The 18986-nt window shown below is 41.8% G+C and overlaps 1 protein-coding gene across 2 annotated transcripts in view; it reads right to left on the reverse strand.

Annotated features, from left to right (window-relative positions):
* The window catches only part of PHEX (phosphate regulating endopeptidase X-linked), a 199425-nt gene that overhangs the window by 56213 nt on the left and 124226 nt on the right, over positions 1-18986 (reverse strand). For both annotated transcript variants that reach the window (XM_059051149.2, XM_067023429.1), the window contains 2 exons: positions 9002-9079; positions 34-137 (listed from right to left, as the gene is read on the reverse strand). In XM_059051149.2, the coding sequence (XP_058907132.1) occupies positions 34-137; positions 9002-9079 (182 nt within the window). The remainder of the gene's footprint in view (positions 1-33; positions 138-9001; positions 9080-18986) is intronic.

An 18986-nucleotide genomic window follows, 5' to 3' on the forward strand; every position in this document is an offset into this window, starting at 1 on the left:
TTTTCTTTCTTTTTTTTAATTTTTCTTACTCACTCTGTTTTTGGAACAGCTTTTCTCAGCCAGAAGAAATCAGTCTGTGCTAAATACTTGCGGGTTTGCAGGACGTTGCCGAAGTAGTCAGATTCTGAAAACTTGATCTGAATAAAACAAACCACAGCCATCACTGTTCTAAGTGCAGATAAAAGAGGGCTCTGAAAAAAAAAAGACTTCAGCGCACAAATGAGCGTGCAGCGGAGACGCTGCTCTCCTCACATCCTCTTCAGCCATCACCAGTTAACCCAGTCTTCACAAAGCTATGAAATTTAATCTCAGTGATTTTCTTTTAAAATAAAAAGCTCAAAAATCAATATGGTCACTTCTGGATGACAGTAAAAAAACGAGAAGCTGCAGTAATTTACAATGCATTTCATTTGCTTTATAACTGAAAAATCTACTTTAGCCTTTACAGAACATAGTATCTTAGGTTTGAAATTTCTTCGCCCACGTGAGTCCTTGATCTTTTCTAAAAATGTGTACTCTATCTATTTGTCACATAGGTTCTTCTAATAACATTCAGTTTATTCAGCTGAAACCTCCTTTAGTTCACAGATGATGATGTAGTCAAACGTTAAAATCTAATTTAGTGTAATCAGTATTTGTTCATGAAGGGAAAAAAAAAAAAGTGATTCAGACTTATTTTCTACCCTAAGCACAATGGAGTCACTAGAATAGCTTGATTAATTGAAATTATCTATCAACGCTCAAAACATGCTCTGGTCACTGAAGATTCATGAAATTACAGAGGCAAATCATAGATTAGAGCTCGCATGGAAAATAAGGAAGTTGACGGCTCACAACAATGTTGTTTATTAAAATAGGGAGAAAGACATAATTGATTCTTGAGTTCCTTTTCTTTGTTTTTGGAAGGAGAATGGCAGAGTTTTAACTCTATAGGCACTCTATATACACAGGTAGCAGTACTTAACCTAAATATTGTAAATAATATCCATGTAACGGTAAAAGCAGTGGTTTGTAGTGATCCCTGATGCTTTGGTTTTAAAATATATTACTGTGGCAAATAAAATAAGAAAAATATACATTTGCATAAGCAAATAACCAAGAGTAATCATATTCTCATTAGCTGTAATATTTTTATAAATTTAAGCCATGACACTCTTTTAAAAGCAAAAATTAAAATATGGCAAATGAAGGTATATGAGACCCACAGGCATCACACTACAGATATGAATGAATATACACAACTTGACAGTTACAGACTTGACAGCAGCCTATTTGTTGGCCAGTGTCTGGCTCAGGTTTATCTCTTCCCTAACATATCATGGGTACTCATTTTGTCTGCAGAGTAACTTTTGTTAATGACTCATCTTAGCAATCTTTCCAGGGGACCAGGCCAAAATATAAAGAAAAGAATAAAATAACTAATGGCACAGAGAGAAAAGCAAGAATGAAAGTATCAATTCCTGGCATCTTGGGTGTTCTACTTGGCCAACAAGTTACAGAGATAAGACTTCAAACTGTCCCTCCCTCAATCCTGTTAGGGGAGGTGGCTGATGAATAAATCGTGGTGTAATCACATAATGGAAAACCACACAGAGGTCTCAACAAATGGTCTGTACGTGTGAACGTGAAAGAATCTCAAAAGCAATGCTGCGTAAACAAGTTGTATATATTCGAGAATTTAAAAGTTTAAAACTTATAAAACAATACTATATGCTGTTTATGGGCACATACCTATGCAGCAGAAGCATAAAGAGATGCATGGGAATGAGAAACACTGAATTCAAGAGAGCGTATCTAGGGAAGGAGACAGGCAGGGAAGGAGGACTTTAGGTCAAGGAGACCTACACAAAGAATTTCCAATGTATCTGCTTTATTCATTTAAAATGTGTATGTACATGTATACAGCTAATATGGCAATATGTTTAATATCTGTTAAAGCCAGAGGTGTTCAAAATACGATTTTACACACTTTTCCAATGTTTGAGATGCTTCATAATAAAAAGAAATCTTACAATCGATTGTATTTTAGATAGATGTTTATACCCAGCCTCAGAAGAAACAGAGTAAGCTCCCTGTTTTAAGAAGCAACCCTAACTAGCAATTCTAATGCGTTCCCGGATCACACAGTTCAAAGATGTGCCCAGCGTTCAACCTTTTTTCAGCTTTTGTTCCGAAGACAGCTCTGCCAGAACTTTCAGAATACGACTGTAACTGACAGAAAATTCAGATACGTTCTTGGGTTCAGAGCGTGCTCCGGAAAATTCTCCCAACGGAATTTCCTTCAAAAATATTAACTTTTTTAAGACGCAGACGTAGAGAATGGACCTGAGGGCACGGGGAGGGGGAAGGGTAAGCTGGGACGAAGTGAGAGAGTGGCATGGACATATACACACTACCAAACGTAAAACAGATAGCTAGTGGGAAGCAGCCGCATAGCACAGGGAGGTCAGCTCGGTGCTTTGTGACCACCTAGAGGGGTGGGATAGGGAGGGTGAGAGGGAGACGCAAGAGGGAGGGGATATGGGGATATATGTATACGTGTAGCTGATTCACTTTGTTATACAGCAGAAACTAACACACCACTGTAAAGCAATTATCCTCCAATAAAGAATGTTAAGAAAAAATATTAACTTTTTTTTGTACTATCAATGGGGTCAGTTGTTACTTTTAGAAGAGTCTGCTAATAGTGGTACCTTCCTGTTCCATTCGAAAACAAAAACTTGACCTTCAGGTTGTTCTACAGACATGAAATGGAAAACCACCCAAAAATTTCCTGAAGAAGAAGAGTTCCAGGTCTAAAAATACTTTTCATAAATATGGTCCTACCACAGCCATGAAAATGGTCATGGCGAGCAAAACTCAGAGGCAAGTGATCACAAATTTGCCAACATCTTACCTATGTTTAGAAGGATAAATTGTAAATTGTTTTAATCGTTAAACTGAGCATATTTTCTATTGCTTAGCCTGGTTCAGTTAATCTATTTCATTTATTTAATGGACATCACAGGTAATAGGGGACAATTTTTACTGTTTCCTGTAAGACAGGTTAAGTGTTTGGGAGGAAGGAAGGGCCGGCCGCTGTTATTCCCATATGACAGATGGGAAAGAACGATGGAGAGATTATAGAACCTGGCCAAGTCACACAGTCCAAATCATTAGGCTCCTGCTTCAGTGTTATTTTCATTGGTCCTAATAAGAAAACTGGTGATTCAACAAAGAGAGTACAGGGAAGGAGGAGGAGAAGGTTAAGAATTACCAGTGGGAGGAGAAGCAGTGATTAAATAAATCAGGGTACAGTTTACTTAATATCACACAGCTGTTAAATAACGGTGATGAAGGCTATGGAAGACAAGGACAAAACAATACGTTAACTGTAAAGGTCAGTATACAAAATTATATATAAGCATCAATTACAGCTATACAAAAATAGAAGGATAAAATAATACACTAAAACAGAAGTACATACTATTATGTTCAAGTACCAACATTCAGGGACGTTTTCATTCCTTTTCTCTATTTTTCAAATTTTCCACCATGTGATAATACTTTGATAATGAGTGAGAAAAAAACTATGAAACCTAGCAACCATTGGGAAAGTTCTGCTTGTTGTAGAGATAGCAACGAGAATGAATGTGCATGAATATTTTAGAACCACTTGTAATCTTCAAAAAAAATGTTTAAACTGTGAAAGCGACAATAATTGGCTCAAAAGTCTCTTGTCCTTTCAATTACTGGTGAAAATCTAGGTCAAGTTGATAATGACTTTCAATCAATTCCACCTCCTGACTTTTCAATTGAGCGACCTTTGGGGAATTAATTGGGGCTCCCGTGTCATTTCCTAAGAATAGCTGTCCAGATCACAAAATGTAGGGGAATCTGACTTTCTCTTTGTGGAAATCCTATCCTAGATGCCTAGCACAAATGCAACAGACTAAATGGAAGAAAAAAGCTATTACCCTCCCCAAAGGTGAAGAACACATAATAAGGGCAGAACAAGGAAATGTGTTCAGCTTCTCTGTGGGACCAGTAAATACAAGTTGATAAGATGCTACATAAGCCAATGGGAAGTACAGACTCTAGAACACTTTTTAAGTTAAATCCATTTAAACATACTCAGCGATATATCCAAATACCTCTAAGAAAGATTTTATTTTAGGCACCCAAAGAACTCTGAATACTTAATGTAATCCAGATTTTAGAATTATGTTTTCCCTGATTTAAATAGCAAAGTCGGACTTCCTTGGTGGTGCAGTGGTTGGGAGTCGGCCTGCCAGTGTGGGGTGGGGGGTGGTGGGGGGTCCGGGCCTGGTCCAGGAGGATCTCACGTGCCGTGGAGGGGCTGAGCCCATGCGCCACAACTACCGAGCCTGCGCGCCACAGCTACTGCGGGCCGCTCGCCTGGAGCTCACGCTCCGCAACAAGTGACGCTGCCACGGCGAGAGGCCCGCGCACCTCAACGGACAGCCGCTGGCTACAACTGGAGGGGGCCCGCGCGCAGGGGCGAACACCCAACACAGCCAAAAATTTAAAATATATATATATATATATTTAAATAAAATAAATATATAAATAGCAAAGTAATACACGAGATTGCTGTGTTTAGATGGCTTCGCCGTAAGTAGTATGTATGTATACATATATATACACCTGCATACGGGGTGGTGTTCAAAATGTTTAACAAGCTAAGTATACAGAACACTGTGGAAGATACAGTTCCCACAGGCATTCACATGAGGGCGACTCTGAGGGGGCACCAACTAGCACACCAGCCAGGAACCGGATGAAACCAGATGCCCTGCCGCCACCACCGGGGCTGAGGGGAGGTCTTGGTCTGCTGCGGCCACTGGAACACGAAGACGAGACTTCGTGTCCCATCTTCGTGTGTGGGAGTTACGGAGGCCTGGCTAGAAGGCTGGTGGGCATCAGTGCACCTCCCTCCAGTGCCCACTCTGGCCTCTCCATGGTCATGGGGGGGTCAGAGATCACTTTGAGAGAGCTGGCGGCAATGTTTCATTTTGTTTTTTTACCAAGTAGTACAGAATTATTTCAATGTTTTAACAACCTGTTTTTCTGGAGCATTCCACCTAAATATCACCTCACTCTTGCATAGTGGCAGCAGCACTCTCTGTCATTTATGCACACAAAAAACATATACACACATAAACACACAAGTGTTCCACTAGCAAGAGCAGACCAAGACCCGCCCCAAAGAATATTATGTGGGTTCACATATTATCTACATATCTCCATGTGCATATTTATGTTGATGTATGTATCACTCACCAGAAACATTGATCTTTTCTGAAAAATTACCCACGTCCAGTTCTCCTAAGAAAGTGGAGGCCAGCTGTGATTCTGACTTGAGCTCCTACTGCAATTTTCCATTGGTTTTCACAACGAGTGACGTGCCTAACGGGGTCAAGTATTTACGTACTGTCTCTCAGATGCATGGCCATCCTTTTACTCCGTTCTATAATATAATGCTAGGCTGTGAATCTGAAAACCATGTTACCCAGGCTCCAGTGCAGTCGGCTTCCTGCCAATAGGAGGCACTGGCGGAAATCAGCAGGTGGCAGGAGGGGAAAGGATGCTGTGTTTTTTCTCTTTCATTCCCTCTCTCTCCTCTTTCTTCTTCCGACACTGACTCTGGAAGAATCTTCAGTCCCTCTTCCACAGCCCCAGCTCTGCTCTGGAGTGGCAGTTCCTCATCTGCTCTCGAAAGCAATGGTACCACCACCTCCTCCCTTTTGTGTCCCTAGACACAGGGGTGGTAACTGCTTCCTTAAAAAGTTATTAATCTCTGGTTTACCTCGCCTTCCTGATTTTTGCCTTCCAACCTATTTCCTGTATTATATCTCCTCTCTCTGAAATACCTGATGTGGTTTGGCTCTCCTGGCTGATACAGAAATCTTCCCCAAATTGGTATCAACTCACTCTCGCATCTGTCTCCATCAAAGAGCAGTGAAGGTACACCTTATAAGGTTTGTCTGAACGTGGACTGATGCCTATCTTTCTAGGCTAACTAATAGGCTTTCCTGCATGCTACTGGGGGCTCACATAAAGGGCACATCCTTTTTCTTGTTCTTTTCAAAGACTACAGAAAGACTGTTGTTCAGCAATATTTTGCTGGGTATCTCGGTTTACCCTGTCATCCTCAGAAGAGAAAAAAAAAGTTTTTTCTAATTCTTTATATCTGCCTCTAAGTTCTTTCCCATTTACTCTTATCTCCATAAGAGCCCAACTTGAGCTTTCAGCCTTTGCCTTGACCTTCATCTAATCCATTCCCCAATCTCTATCCTCTTTCCTTTTGCGTTTGTACCTGATGAATCACACTTTCACTTGCATCAAATAAAGTAAGCTGTTTTTCATTTGTAACAGCCTGTCATGCTCAGAGCTTGTATTACCAGAAATTTCTCATAAGCCCAACAGTAGTCCTTATCTACATATTCCTCAAAACTGAAAACACAGTCCCACTGTGTATCTGCAATACTTTAGTCCTTTTGCCATTAACCTCAGTGACACTATTACTATCACATCAAGCACCGTTTACCTATTTTCCGGTTGGGTTTTATTCGTTTTCTCTATCAGTTTCTGATCATGAATGCATTTTTACTTCATGTGTTTGGATTCGTTTCACTGTCTTTTTTAAACTGTTAGAAACTCTTGGGTGCAATTGTGTCTGCTTCGGCAATGAGTTGGGTGAAAGCCATTTCTTCACGAAAAGTACTTAAAACTTTTGGTATATAATGGCTTCAGTTCAGGCCCTGGAGACATGAGGAAATACACCTAACACTGCATCCTGTTTGGCGTCTGGTTTCTTTTCACAAAAGATACTACATTTATTGAATCCTTAAAATTGGGGCATTCACTTTAAACAGCAGCAGACCGCCAACAAAACCTGATCAACTCAACACCGTGAGGGAGCCCTGGATGCTACCTTATTTGAATAAGGCCTGAGACTGTTCCACCCGTATAGCCTCTTAAAGCAATTTCAGGCACATGGATACTGCATGTGTTAATTCGTAATGACCTTTCCAAACCAAAATAATTTACTAACGTAAGTGAAAAACTGAAGAAGCCGTAACTGACACTTAACAGTGTGCTTACTCTGTGCCAGGGTCATGCATACTTTAAATATGTTAACTTATCTGATCCTCACAGCAGCCCTATAGGGGAGGGACTATTACTATCTCCATTTTGATATGAAGAAACGGAGGCACAGAGAGATGGCATGACCTACCCTAGGTTGCACAGCTAGGAAATGGCAGAATGGGGATTTAATTCCAGACACTTTGATTCCAGGGTCCATGTTCATAACCAAACTGCCTCTCAAATTCTCACCCGCGTTCTTCAAGTACCTGCCAATCTCAGGGAACTGTCCAGGTTCTACTGCCGACGTACTTTGTGCCCTGGTGATGCCCTTCGTAGCAGCAATAGTTCGCATACTGATAAACAAAGTTACAGCTATCATTTATGGGGAGAAGACCTATGTGCCACACATTATGCTAGGTGCTTTTACATTTATATAATCTCATTTAATCTTCTCAAGAATACTAAAACTTGGTTATTATTATCTCCAGTATCCAGACAATCAAAGTCAAATAACCTGCACAAGATCAAACGGCTAGCAAACGGAAGAGGCAGAATCACTTCTTGGTCACTTAACAGTACATGCCCTCCCTTCTCTTCACTCGTCCCATCCCAGCCAGCTCTGGGAGAGCAGTTCCCACCCACCCGTCAACTCACTCCTCTGTTCCTCCAGCAGAGCTGCCTGACAAGAACCCTGCAAAACCCCTTCTCTGATTACAAGCAGAGCTTCCTGGGCCCAGATTTCAGTCCTGGCTCTGACGCTTGGCCTGGCACTGAAGAAATCACCTAACTTCTTTGAGTCTCTATGTCCTTTTCTGCGAGATGGGGATAAACACCATCTATTTCACAGGATCAGTGTGGGGCTTAAAAGATAATGTACATGCACGTGGCAAATGTGTCAGTATCTTTAATTATCATGCTAATAGTGAGATTTTTCAGGATCAAAACAATGTATAATAAGACGGGCTCTCTGAGCTTTGGGATACTGTGAAGCACAATTATTTTCCTCCACAGCAACTGGATCAATACTTTGGAAGGCTATATCTTGGAGCCCAACTGAGAAACTTTCTAATTAATGCTTTCACTCACTTTTGAATAATCTTATAAAATTCCAGTGTTCATCTATAAAGCTAGGATTGCTTACAGATATGCAACTTATTAAATCAGTTTCAGGAAAGAGCTATACCTCAGAACCACTGTTATTTAATGAATTCCAAGAAACTACTTTTTCAAGAAAATCTAGTGAATGATAAAAACAGGGGTTATTGAGAGGAAGTTCTTTACCAGAACTATCTGTAGGAAGGAAAATAACAGTGGTGATGATTAGAACGGCCTGTAATGAATGTATCTGCTGGAAAATATGTGTCCCAAAATACTGGAATAAAAAAGAATTACTATTCCTCCCTCAGTAACTTACTGCAAATATACAACCCAACTCACAATAAATTATAGAGTCATATGTATATGCACTTAGTTTGCCAAAACACTCATAAAGTTTAATGAAGTTAACTTCCAACAGGCAAGATTTATTACTAGTCATTTAATATGAATGAAGCACATAAAGACTGTTTAACAACAAACATCATACACTGACCATTAGAACACGCTCACTAATTGTAAAATACTCGATTTGCTTAATTCTTTCCTTTACGATCAAAGTAGACCAAATCCAAGTCCATTTGCTTTATGGTACCCACTCAGCTACACATTCTTTCCGACATTTCCTTTATTTTGAATCCGCTCTAAATCTTGCGATATGCCTGGCATAACGAGGCCGATACCTAGACAAGGAATGAATCAAAAGTTGGTGCTTTTTGGCACCACCAGATTTAACTGCCTGGACTTGGGTTAGCTGAAAGGCCAAGGCCAGTAAAACTTGCCCGAAAAAAAATACAGTAAATTTAGCACTTACTGCCTTGAGGTCTTCATTAACATGAGTATCATTCATTATAAATTCAGGATAGCCAACTTTTGCCAAAACAGCTCTTGCCTATAAAAAGGAAAAAGGAAAATGATGTCAGAGTTTCGGCACTTAAGTCATTAATAATCAAAGGACACAGGAATGCAGCCTTCATCTGAAAACTCCGTTTACTGAAGATCTACTATATGTAACCGACTGTGAAGGGCAAAAAAGAAAAAAAAAAAAAAAATCTAAGTTAGTCCCTGCCCTCATCATACTAAAAGCATAGTGAATGTAGCAAATAACTATATAATGCAAGATAAATAAAGGTTTCGATATAGACAATAATGTCTATAAATCATTTTATTTATAGACAATATTGTTATCAAAGTCCATAGCAGAGATTATTTCCTCATGGGGAAAATGCTTAACGGAGAAGGTGACCAAACTGAGTCTTAGAGAATGGATGGGGTTTCAAAATGCAGAGCTGAGAGGAAGGACATTCCAGGAGAGCAAACAGCAGGGGCAAAGTCAGGGAGACGAAAAGCAAAGAGTACGTCAGAGAGATGGTGAGTAGTTTCCTGTAGCTGGAGAAGAAAGCACAAGGGGTGGACACAGAAAACAATGCAAGAAAGCCAGCTTTGGCCAGATCACAGGGATTCCTGAATGCCATGCGAAGAGTCTATATTTTGTTTCACAGACAAAAGAGAACTAAATATTTTTAGCAGGAATAAAATGAGATGAGTCGCCCTCCAGCAAAATTATCTGTGCAACTCCGTGAATGATGGCCAGGATGCCAGAAAAATTGGAGGTAGGGAGTCCAGACTAATTTAAGATGCATCACAACCATCCTTTTGATAGACATACTACTTATTCCCTGTTTTACACTTTATAGGGAATGGATAAAGGAAAAATAGGCACATACAAGGAGCCTCCACAGCAGGGACTGGCAAACTATGGCCTCGGAGCCAAATCTACGCTCTGCCCCGGCTCCCCACCCCAAATCTGTTTCTATAAATAAAGTTTCAGTGGAACACAGCCACGCCCACTCATTTACATGTAATCTATGGCTGCTTTTGCACTACAAAGGTAGAGTTAAATAGTTGGGACAGAAAGCCTCCAGCTCACAAAACCTCAAATATTTACTCTCTAACACTTTAAAGAAAAGGTTTGCCAACCCTTGCTCTCAAGAAACTTTGTCTCTCTCCTCTCCCCAGATTCAGGGTTTCACAAAAACAAAAGAACAGCTTACTCATAGAGTAAGTACAGGGTCAGGCCTCTGCCCAGATCCCCTGGGATCCCTTTTATCACCTCAGCATATCCCTCCCCAGCATCTAGGTTCTTTTTCCTTTCTATTGGCCAGCACCTGAGACTGAAGGCCTGCCCTAGGGCTACTAGGACACCTTGCCTGCACTCAAAACAGTTTCCTCCTGGGAGTTTATCTGCCGTGGGCCCCCTTCTCCACTACCATCCCAGCAGCCCTCAGCCAATGACTTCCTGTAGCAGGAATACGAAAAGTCCAGCTCCTTTGCTTCAATTCAGGACACAGTGTGAGGTATAACTTGCCCTCTGGAGTTCCCCACAGGATCAGGCTATCTGAGACTTACCCTGAAATGGCACCCTGGTCCGTCTCTCAGCCTTCCCAGTCTGGCTTCCCGCATTCCCTTGCTGGTTTCTCCTGGGAGCACTTGCTGAATAAATCATAAATCACTTGCATACAAATCCTCACCTCCAGCTATGCCTCAAGAAGTCCCAACATAAGACACCAGGCAACCCCAAACACATCGGTTTTATTCCAGCAAAGCAAAAACCAGTGACCTTTGCACACTGCTCTTAGTAATGAGTTTTTTCCTTCAGTCCCCTTCAATTTTCCTCACTCAAGAAATAAATAGAATAAGATAGTATGTTTTCCTTATCTGCCTTGAGATAATTCAAATATTAAATATCAGCAGAAACTTGAAACTCAAGACTCAGAGAGGATTTTACAAGTGCCGCAGGACACAGTCATAATGGGTTTTGCTGTTTCAGAGCCTCACATAGAGCACAGATCAAATTTTGCCTTCAAAACCCTGTGAGTTACACTGAAAGCCTGATATGACCCAGGGAGCTGATAACCAGAGCTTACAACTCGCCCCCAACACCAAACAATACATCATATGTCTACAGGTTACCTTGTTCCGAGATGGTTCTGTTACTTCCCTCGTATTTAATTCCTCACTATACTTAATCAGCTCACGACAAGTGAACACTGGTCTTTCCGGAGCACGCTGGTGAACGAATCATGGATCGTTTTTCAAACCTCACGCTCTGGGACCCTCACTGCACTACAGAGCTGCACAGACTATATTACCTTCTGCACTGTATATGCAGGTCACTGAATCCTTTTTCATCATTTATTTAGCAACACCATGACTTGAAGAGAGCCAGAATGGTGATACAAAGAATCTCTATTCATCTAAGAGCACAAAGATAAATAATACTAGTAGCAACACTGCCAACATCTGAGAAGAATACTCTTCTTCCCCCAAATGTGCTGTGTTGTTATGCCTCTATTCAAACCCCAGAGCTCCTCCTGCTAGACAGTCTGTTGTCACTTCCACATCATCCCACCCCGCCCCGTTCTACATTCTTCCCTGAGAAGCCTCAGAACTACATCTCCCCAAACCCCATGGGACATGACTGCAGGTTAGACTCTGTGAATAAGAAGCACTCATAGGAGACTGGAAAAGTAGAGGAGGAGACACTATTTATTCACTCGCTGCTGGTAGCTATGGGCAGGCACATGGGCATCTGCAGTCAGCAGATAAAGCGCTTTGCCAGCAGCTTCCAAGCATTCTCCTGAGAAGAGCCCTTTCGTGTGCGGGCAGCGGAGACCACTGGCAGGCTCTGCCCTTCACTCCCCAGCCCTCCTGATGATTGCATAAGCCTCCAAATCCCCATATTAAATATCTTTCCGCTTGACACACCTAGAAGGGCACCCATTTTCCTGAATAAACTCTGATATACCCTTTAAGGCAAATAATGATCACATCACTTTTTAATTTTTTCAGAATGGAAGAAATGGAGCACCAATAGCTTGATGGCTTGTGAAGGGAAAAGCATTAGTGAAGCAGGCCTGAAATCAATTACTCCGTGGGTTCTAAGGACAAGAAGGAAAGGCAAGTTCCACTGCAAACACTGAGAGGACAGTGGGATAAGTAAAAAACAGACTGCATGTTATATCCTGCAAAAAATATTTCCCCGTCTGCTTATGGCTGATCATAAACTCCAGAGTTTTCCATAACCAGTGCATGCATTTCTATCCCTTATTCACACAGACCTCCAGAAAGGGCTGCACATGACAACTGGACCTTCTTCCTCAAAAAAGGAGGCTCAGATGATCTTCACTACCTGTGTGACCCTGAGCAAAGTACTTAACTTTTCTGAAGCAAATACTGCCTATTATATATCTAATATCCACATTCCTTTCCCTTCCTTACTATCAGACCCCAGCTCTTCTCAAGATGACAATGGACCCAACTAAAAATAGCTGCACCACCCAACTGCCTTTGCAGTTACAGTTGGCTACGGGATGAGACTTTGGCCAATGACATATAACCAACAGTCCTTGTTGCACTCCCAGGAATCTGTTTTAAAAGACGAAGACTCAGCTGGCACGTGCCCTCTGCCTGCAGTCCACCGTTTCTCAACCTTAGCAATATTGACATTTGGGGCCACGTAATTCTTATTGTGGGAGCTGTCCTGTAGGATGTTTAGAAGCATCTTTGGTTTCTATATACTACACGCCACTAGCAACTCTACGTCACAACTCGTGACAACAAAAAATGTCTTCAGACATTGCCAAATGTCCCCTAGGGGCCAAATTGCCTGCTGGGTAAGAACCAGTGCTTTAGCCTTTCCTCTTCCTCCTTCCTGCAATGCTGATGCAATGGCAGAGATAGGGCAGCCATCTTGGAATCACAGGGTAACAAACAAGAGGAAGAAATTGACATGCTAAAGAGGGTGGAATGAAGAGTTGGTGCCATCTGGAGCCCACTGTATCAGGCATGAACTGCCTCCCTTCCCCCTCTATGACATGAGGAAAATAAACCCCTATTTGTGTGAGGCATTATATATAATGTTTTCTACTAGCTGTAGCTGAATGTAATCCTAACATGATCTCCTTTTCATCAGATATAGCTTGAGGAAAAAAAAAAATAGTACCTATACTGCATTGGTTTGTCTGCAAGGATTCACGATGACATTGCACACAAAGCACTTTTTTATGCCTTGGTCCAGCATACATGATGAATAAATGTTGGCTGTAGATTATACAGAGAAAGTGGAAACATGACTTCTTCCAAGGATCTGGAGTAACACTGTTCTGTACCTATTTGGAGGGTCTTTTAGGGGAACCCAGGCCACATTACATCCTTAACCAAATACCTGAACTCCCCTGGGGAATAATGTCACTCTTTTTAGTCACAGGTCAAGTTTCAGGGGGCCACACAACGTAGTGAGAGGGGAAGGCTGTTGAAGCAACCCTGTGATCAGTGGAGAGACAGATGTGCCCATGAGATGCTTGGAGCATGGTGGAAGATTTCCTGAGCAAAGCCAGACTCTAAGCATGAGCCAGGAGAATCCAGGCTATTCGTATCCCCCCAAAAGCCTGAGGACTCTTCTGAGGGCCACTATTTGCACACCTCAGAAAATGGACACAGAAGCACTATGAAAGCTGATTTTAGCAAAGATCAAAGAAAACGTTGCCTTTAGCATTCACCATCTTGATTTCTGTTTTCCCTTCCTTTCTCTTGCCTGTATGCATTCCTCCCAGTACCTAGCAGGCCCTGTGTGTTCATACCACTTGCTCTCTGATCATATCCACAATTGGCCTTTCCTTGGCAATACACTGTGCCCCAAAGTCATCTCCTCTTCCCTCCTCACCCATCAAAACTGTTATTCCCTCACGGCAGCTAACCTATTCGCTGTCATTGGGGCCTCAAACTAATTTATAAGATGTGAGTGACCAATAGCAATCTAATGTATTAACTCTGGAGAAATATCTGTATTTAAAAGAGTAGTTCATTAAGCAAAGGGATAAATCCAATTATAAGGGAGGTTTCTGTAGCTGTCAGAACCTTCTCTGTGATGCTACTCAAATCAAGCTAATGGCCTATTCCACTTAACCCCCATTGTGTTCCCCACACGGAATACAGTGCCGGGCATATAGCAAGTGATCGATGTTCAATAAATAATGATTCGTGTAATGAGTGATTTAGTTGAGAAACCCATTCTGATCAATGTCAAGAATAGTATCAGAAAATGTAAAAGGTTATAGTCTAACACATGACCAAGAACATCATTCAGTGCTGCTCGCATCAAGGCACATTTCCATATAAACTGATCTTACCAAAAGAGATAAAATGAGGGAAAACAGAGAGAGACTTTCTGAGAACCTGGGGAACTTTCTGGAAAATGGAGCAATGTTTAAAATCTATTGGGACTGGCACTTCTCCGGTGGTCCAGTGGTTAAGAATCTGCGTTCCAATGCAGGGGACACAGGTTCGATCCCCGGTCAGGGAACTAAGATCCCACATGCTGCGAGGCAACTAAGCCTGACAGCCGCACCTACCGAGCCCACGCACTACAACTAGAGAGCCGACGGGCCTCAACTACAGAGGCAAAGCGCTCTGGAGCCCGCAGACCACAACTAAAGAGAAGCCCATGCACCGCAACGAAAAGATCCCACATGCCACAACTAAGATTCGACACAGCCATAAATAAAAAAATAAATAAATAAATAAAATTTGTTTAAAAAATCCACTGGAACTGACTTTTTTTTTTCTTTGCTGTGTTGGGTCTTCTTTGCCACGCGGGGGCTTTCTCTAGTTGCGGCGAGCGGGGGCTACTCTTCGTTGCGGTGCGCGCGCTTCTCATTGCAGTGGCTTCTCTTGCCATGGAGCACAGGCTCTAGGCGCCCGGGCTTCAGAAGTTGCAGCACGCGGCCTCAGTAGTTGTGGCACGTGGGCCCTAGAGTGCATGGGTTTCAGCGGTTGTGGCGCGCAGGCTCAGTAGTCGTGGCTCGTGGGCTCTAGAGTGCAGGCTCAGTAGTTGTGACACACAGGCTTCACTGCTCCACAGCACGTGGGATCTTCCCAGCCCAGGTAGCAAACCCATGTCCCCTGCATTGGCAGGCAGATTCTTAACCACTGCGCCACCAGGGAAGTCCCTCGACTGACTCTTGACAGCAACCAAAACTGTATTTTTTAATATAAGCTATTTCAATCAAACAACAAATACTTATTGAGAATGCCGTTGAGGCTCAGGACTCTCCTCAGTGCTAAAGAAATATAAAAATATATAAGATGATCCATGGCCTCACTGTATTTATATTAAAAGACTGAAGAAAAACATTCTATGACAACGTGCCATAACCGCTACTACAAAGTATGAGCAGTATCTTAATTATCTGAACCTCTCTGTTCCTCAGTTTCCTCATCTGTAAAATGTGGATAAAATTACTTCTAATACCAATGCAGTGAAATAGAGAGTTGAAAGAAGTATTTGGATAACAAAGGAATTGGGAAAGGATAACTTGGATTACCTAGATCAGGGGTTAATAACCTTTTTCTGTAAAGGGCCAGATGGTAAATATTTTCAGCTTCGCAGGCCATATGGTCTCTGTCACAACTATTCAACTCTGCATTGGACCTGGGAGAGCAGCCGTGGACACCACGTAAATGAATGGCTGTGGCTGTATGCCAATAAAACTTTATTTACAGACACTACTGAGATTTGAATCTCATATCACTTTTATGTAACATGATATATTCCTCTTCTTTTGACTTTTCAAAACAATTTTAAGATGTAACTTCCTTGCTTAGCTTGGGGGCCATACAAAAACAGGCAGCATGCTAAATACGGCTCAAGAGCCACGGTTTCCTGGGCTGACACATAATTCACTGAGGGTAGGTTGTTCACTGAGTTGCCTCAATCAATGGCACAGGGTCTAGTACACGGTAAGTGCTCAACAGTGCTTGCTAAAGTGAGCCACGCTGAACAGGGTGGGGCGTGGGCGTGTGTGTGCGTGGCTTAGCTATTCAGTTTTATATTTGTTTTTATTCTGCTCTTTGCTATTACTAACATGTACATGCAACAAATCTTAGTCACTTGGGGGTTTATTCCTTGCCTTAAAGTCTTAGGGCTAGAACTTTAAAAACCACAATTAATTTCTGTGGAGACAACAGACAGTTCATGAAGTAAAGATTATTACTTTGAGAGAGAGAGAAAAACTATCACAAATGAACTAGAAAAACAAGGAACACTGAAAACTTCAAACACAACATGATTTAAACTCTCAAGTCACCCCTCCTTCCCAGAATTTTCCACAAGGTACACTACAACTTGATAGTGCTGGTGGGAAGAACAGAACCAAACATAATTCTGCTTTACATCGCTGTGAGCACTGGAACAACATGTGCTTTTTACACAGATGACCAAACTGATTTAAAGATTGGTTAGTTTGACTGCTTTACCCTAAATTTTCAAAGCCACGTAATATTAAGCTGATGGGCAGAAATCAAGACAGCAAGCTCACTTGTTCTAATCCCCACTGACCTGGTTATTTAGGAGAGTCAGGAAAATTCTCAAATGTCTCACATGTACTACATCAGAGGCATCACTTTAAACACTTAATTAAACAGCTTTGTGTTTCCTCTACATAGTTAAGTCGCTTAGCATATTTTTTCTCTTTTATTAATTTAACTTAAGAAAAAACGGAACAATTGATGATCAACTGCCCTTTTACAAACAATTTATAGCACAACTTTCTTAACGCTTGCAACAGCTGTGAAAGCGTCAGTCAGGCTTAACCACACCAAGGTCTCGTTCCCTCTCATGAGCTCTACAATAACTATTAAACATCAATCAAAATTCTGAGCTTTAAGCATCGGAAGTTCAGGAGACTGTACATGAACTGCATTATCCTTCAAAACAGCAGCAATTTCCATAATGCAAGCAAATGATTGACTAGTGTAGATGTCCTGGCTGAAGATATTATCCTAAGCAGAGCTAATGGTATTAATGAAAATTAGGCTGGAGAACAGGCTTTAATATCCTTTGGGGCTTTCTGAATTCCACAAATAATAACAATGCAGTTATCTGACAAATCAAATTTCACCTTCTTGATAAGAATGGCAATGATTTATCATGAGTCTTCAAAAACTTTAATTCTGCAAATTGCTTTCGGGTGTGGTTCACAGGCTCATGCATCATGCTGGGGGGAGAATAGATAAGCGCCCAGCATTAATCACAGGGCTTTTTAAGTGCAAGTCATAGTTCTGATTTTGCAAAAGCTGGAAGACAGGAATGCTCAGATTTCAGGTCTTCCACCCTTAACCCTGCCTGAATAATGTCCCAGTGTAGCAGACAATCCCCATTTCTCTCCGATATGGACAACATTCTAAGAAGGTATGTTCCAAATTATAAAGCAGCTCCATATATCCATCGTCTCCCTTGAAAATACCAACGCCAGGACTCCCCTGGCGGCGCAGTGGTTGGGAATCCACCTGCCAATGCAGGGGACACGGGTTCGAGCCCTGGTCCGGGAGGATCCCACATGCCACGGAGCAACTAAGCCCGTGCGCCAAAACTACTGAGCCTGCGCTCTAGAGCCCGCGAGCCACAACTACTGAAGCCCGCCCGCCTAGAGCCCGTGCTCTGCAACAAGAGAAGCCACCACAATGAGAAGCCCGCGCACCGCAATGAAGAGTAGCCCCTGCTCGCCACAACTAGAGAAAGCCCGCACGTAGCAACGAATACCCAATGCAGTCCCAAAATTAATTAATTAATTATTTATTTTAAAAAAACCAAAATACCTACTCCATCTATCTTGAAGGTGGGCAGTTTTTCCAGTCCAAAAAAGGAAAGAACTCTAGTACAGGTAAATCACAATTTAGCCACACCGGCACTAAACAGTTTCCTGGTGTCATTGTGATAGTCCTCTCACTTGGGTGAGCCCTGCACCCAACAGAGTTTTTAAAAAAAGAACATTTGGGTTTTCTTTGAACATAGATGGAGCAGGGAGTAACAACAGTTAAGAACCCAACACCACCCTATGATTAATCCATAAAACAACACATCTCCCTGATGGTAGGGGCAACATTACCTTAAAAATAGTGGCAACTCTCACATATCCCCTTTGAAGCTGAACAGGAGAGTGTCAATGTCTTTTTATTACCTTCAATTACATGTGGTAAACTGCTCACAAAGTTTTCGCAAATAGAACAGCTGCTAGACCTGATTAAATGACTATCCTAAGCTTCAATTAACCAAATCCATTTGTCCAGACATAGCCAAGACGATAAAAGCCTGAGAGCCAGAACAATCCTATATTATAGTTAGGCTTTTAGATGAGCCAAAGTAAGTGGTATTTTTCTCTGCCCCACACGCAGGGCTCTACCTCACGGGTCAGCAAACAAAAGTCAACAGGCCAAAAGAAGCCTACCACATATTTTTTGTAAAAAACACTGTGTTTTGGAACATGGGGAAGGGGTCCAAAATATGTCACTGCAGCACAAGAATTATTTTGAGCTGAAGGCATTTGAGAATCACCAGATGCAGGAAGAGGCCTTCTCTGCACTCCCCTTATCTGCCTAAAAGCAGGCCTTCCAAAAGAATTCCACTGTCATAAATCCCTGTTAAGGGAGGCTTCTCATACCAGGGGGAAAGAGTGACTCCTATCCCCAGAGATGAGAAGTCAGCGCCAGGATGAGAAATTACATACACAGACCTTACTAAATCAAACCTTACCTTCCATTAGTTTCCCCCACGTATTTCTCAGTCATATCTCACCATTTATTGTTCCTTGAAATCTGTGTATAAAATCAATAAGCTACAAGGATATACTGCACAGCACAAGGAATATAGCTAATATTTTATAATAACTATAAATGGAGTATACTCTTTAAAATTTGTGAACCACTATGTTGTACACCTGAAACTTATATAATACTGTGAA

Source organism: Kogia breviceps, chromosome X (genome assembly GCF_026419965.1).
Source record: "Kogia breviceps isolate mKogBre1 chromosome X, mKogBre1 haplotype 1, whole genome shotgun sequence".
In the NCBI taxonomy this organism is placed as follows: Eukaryota; Metazoa; Chordata; class Mammalia; order Artiodactyla; family Physeteridae; genus Kogia; species Kogia breviceps.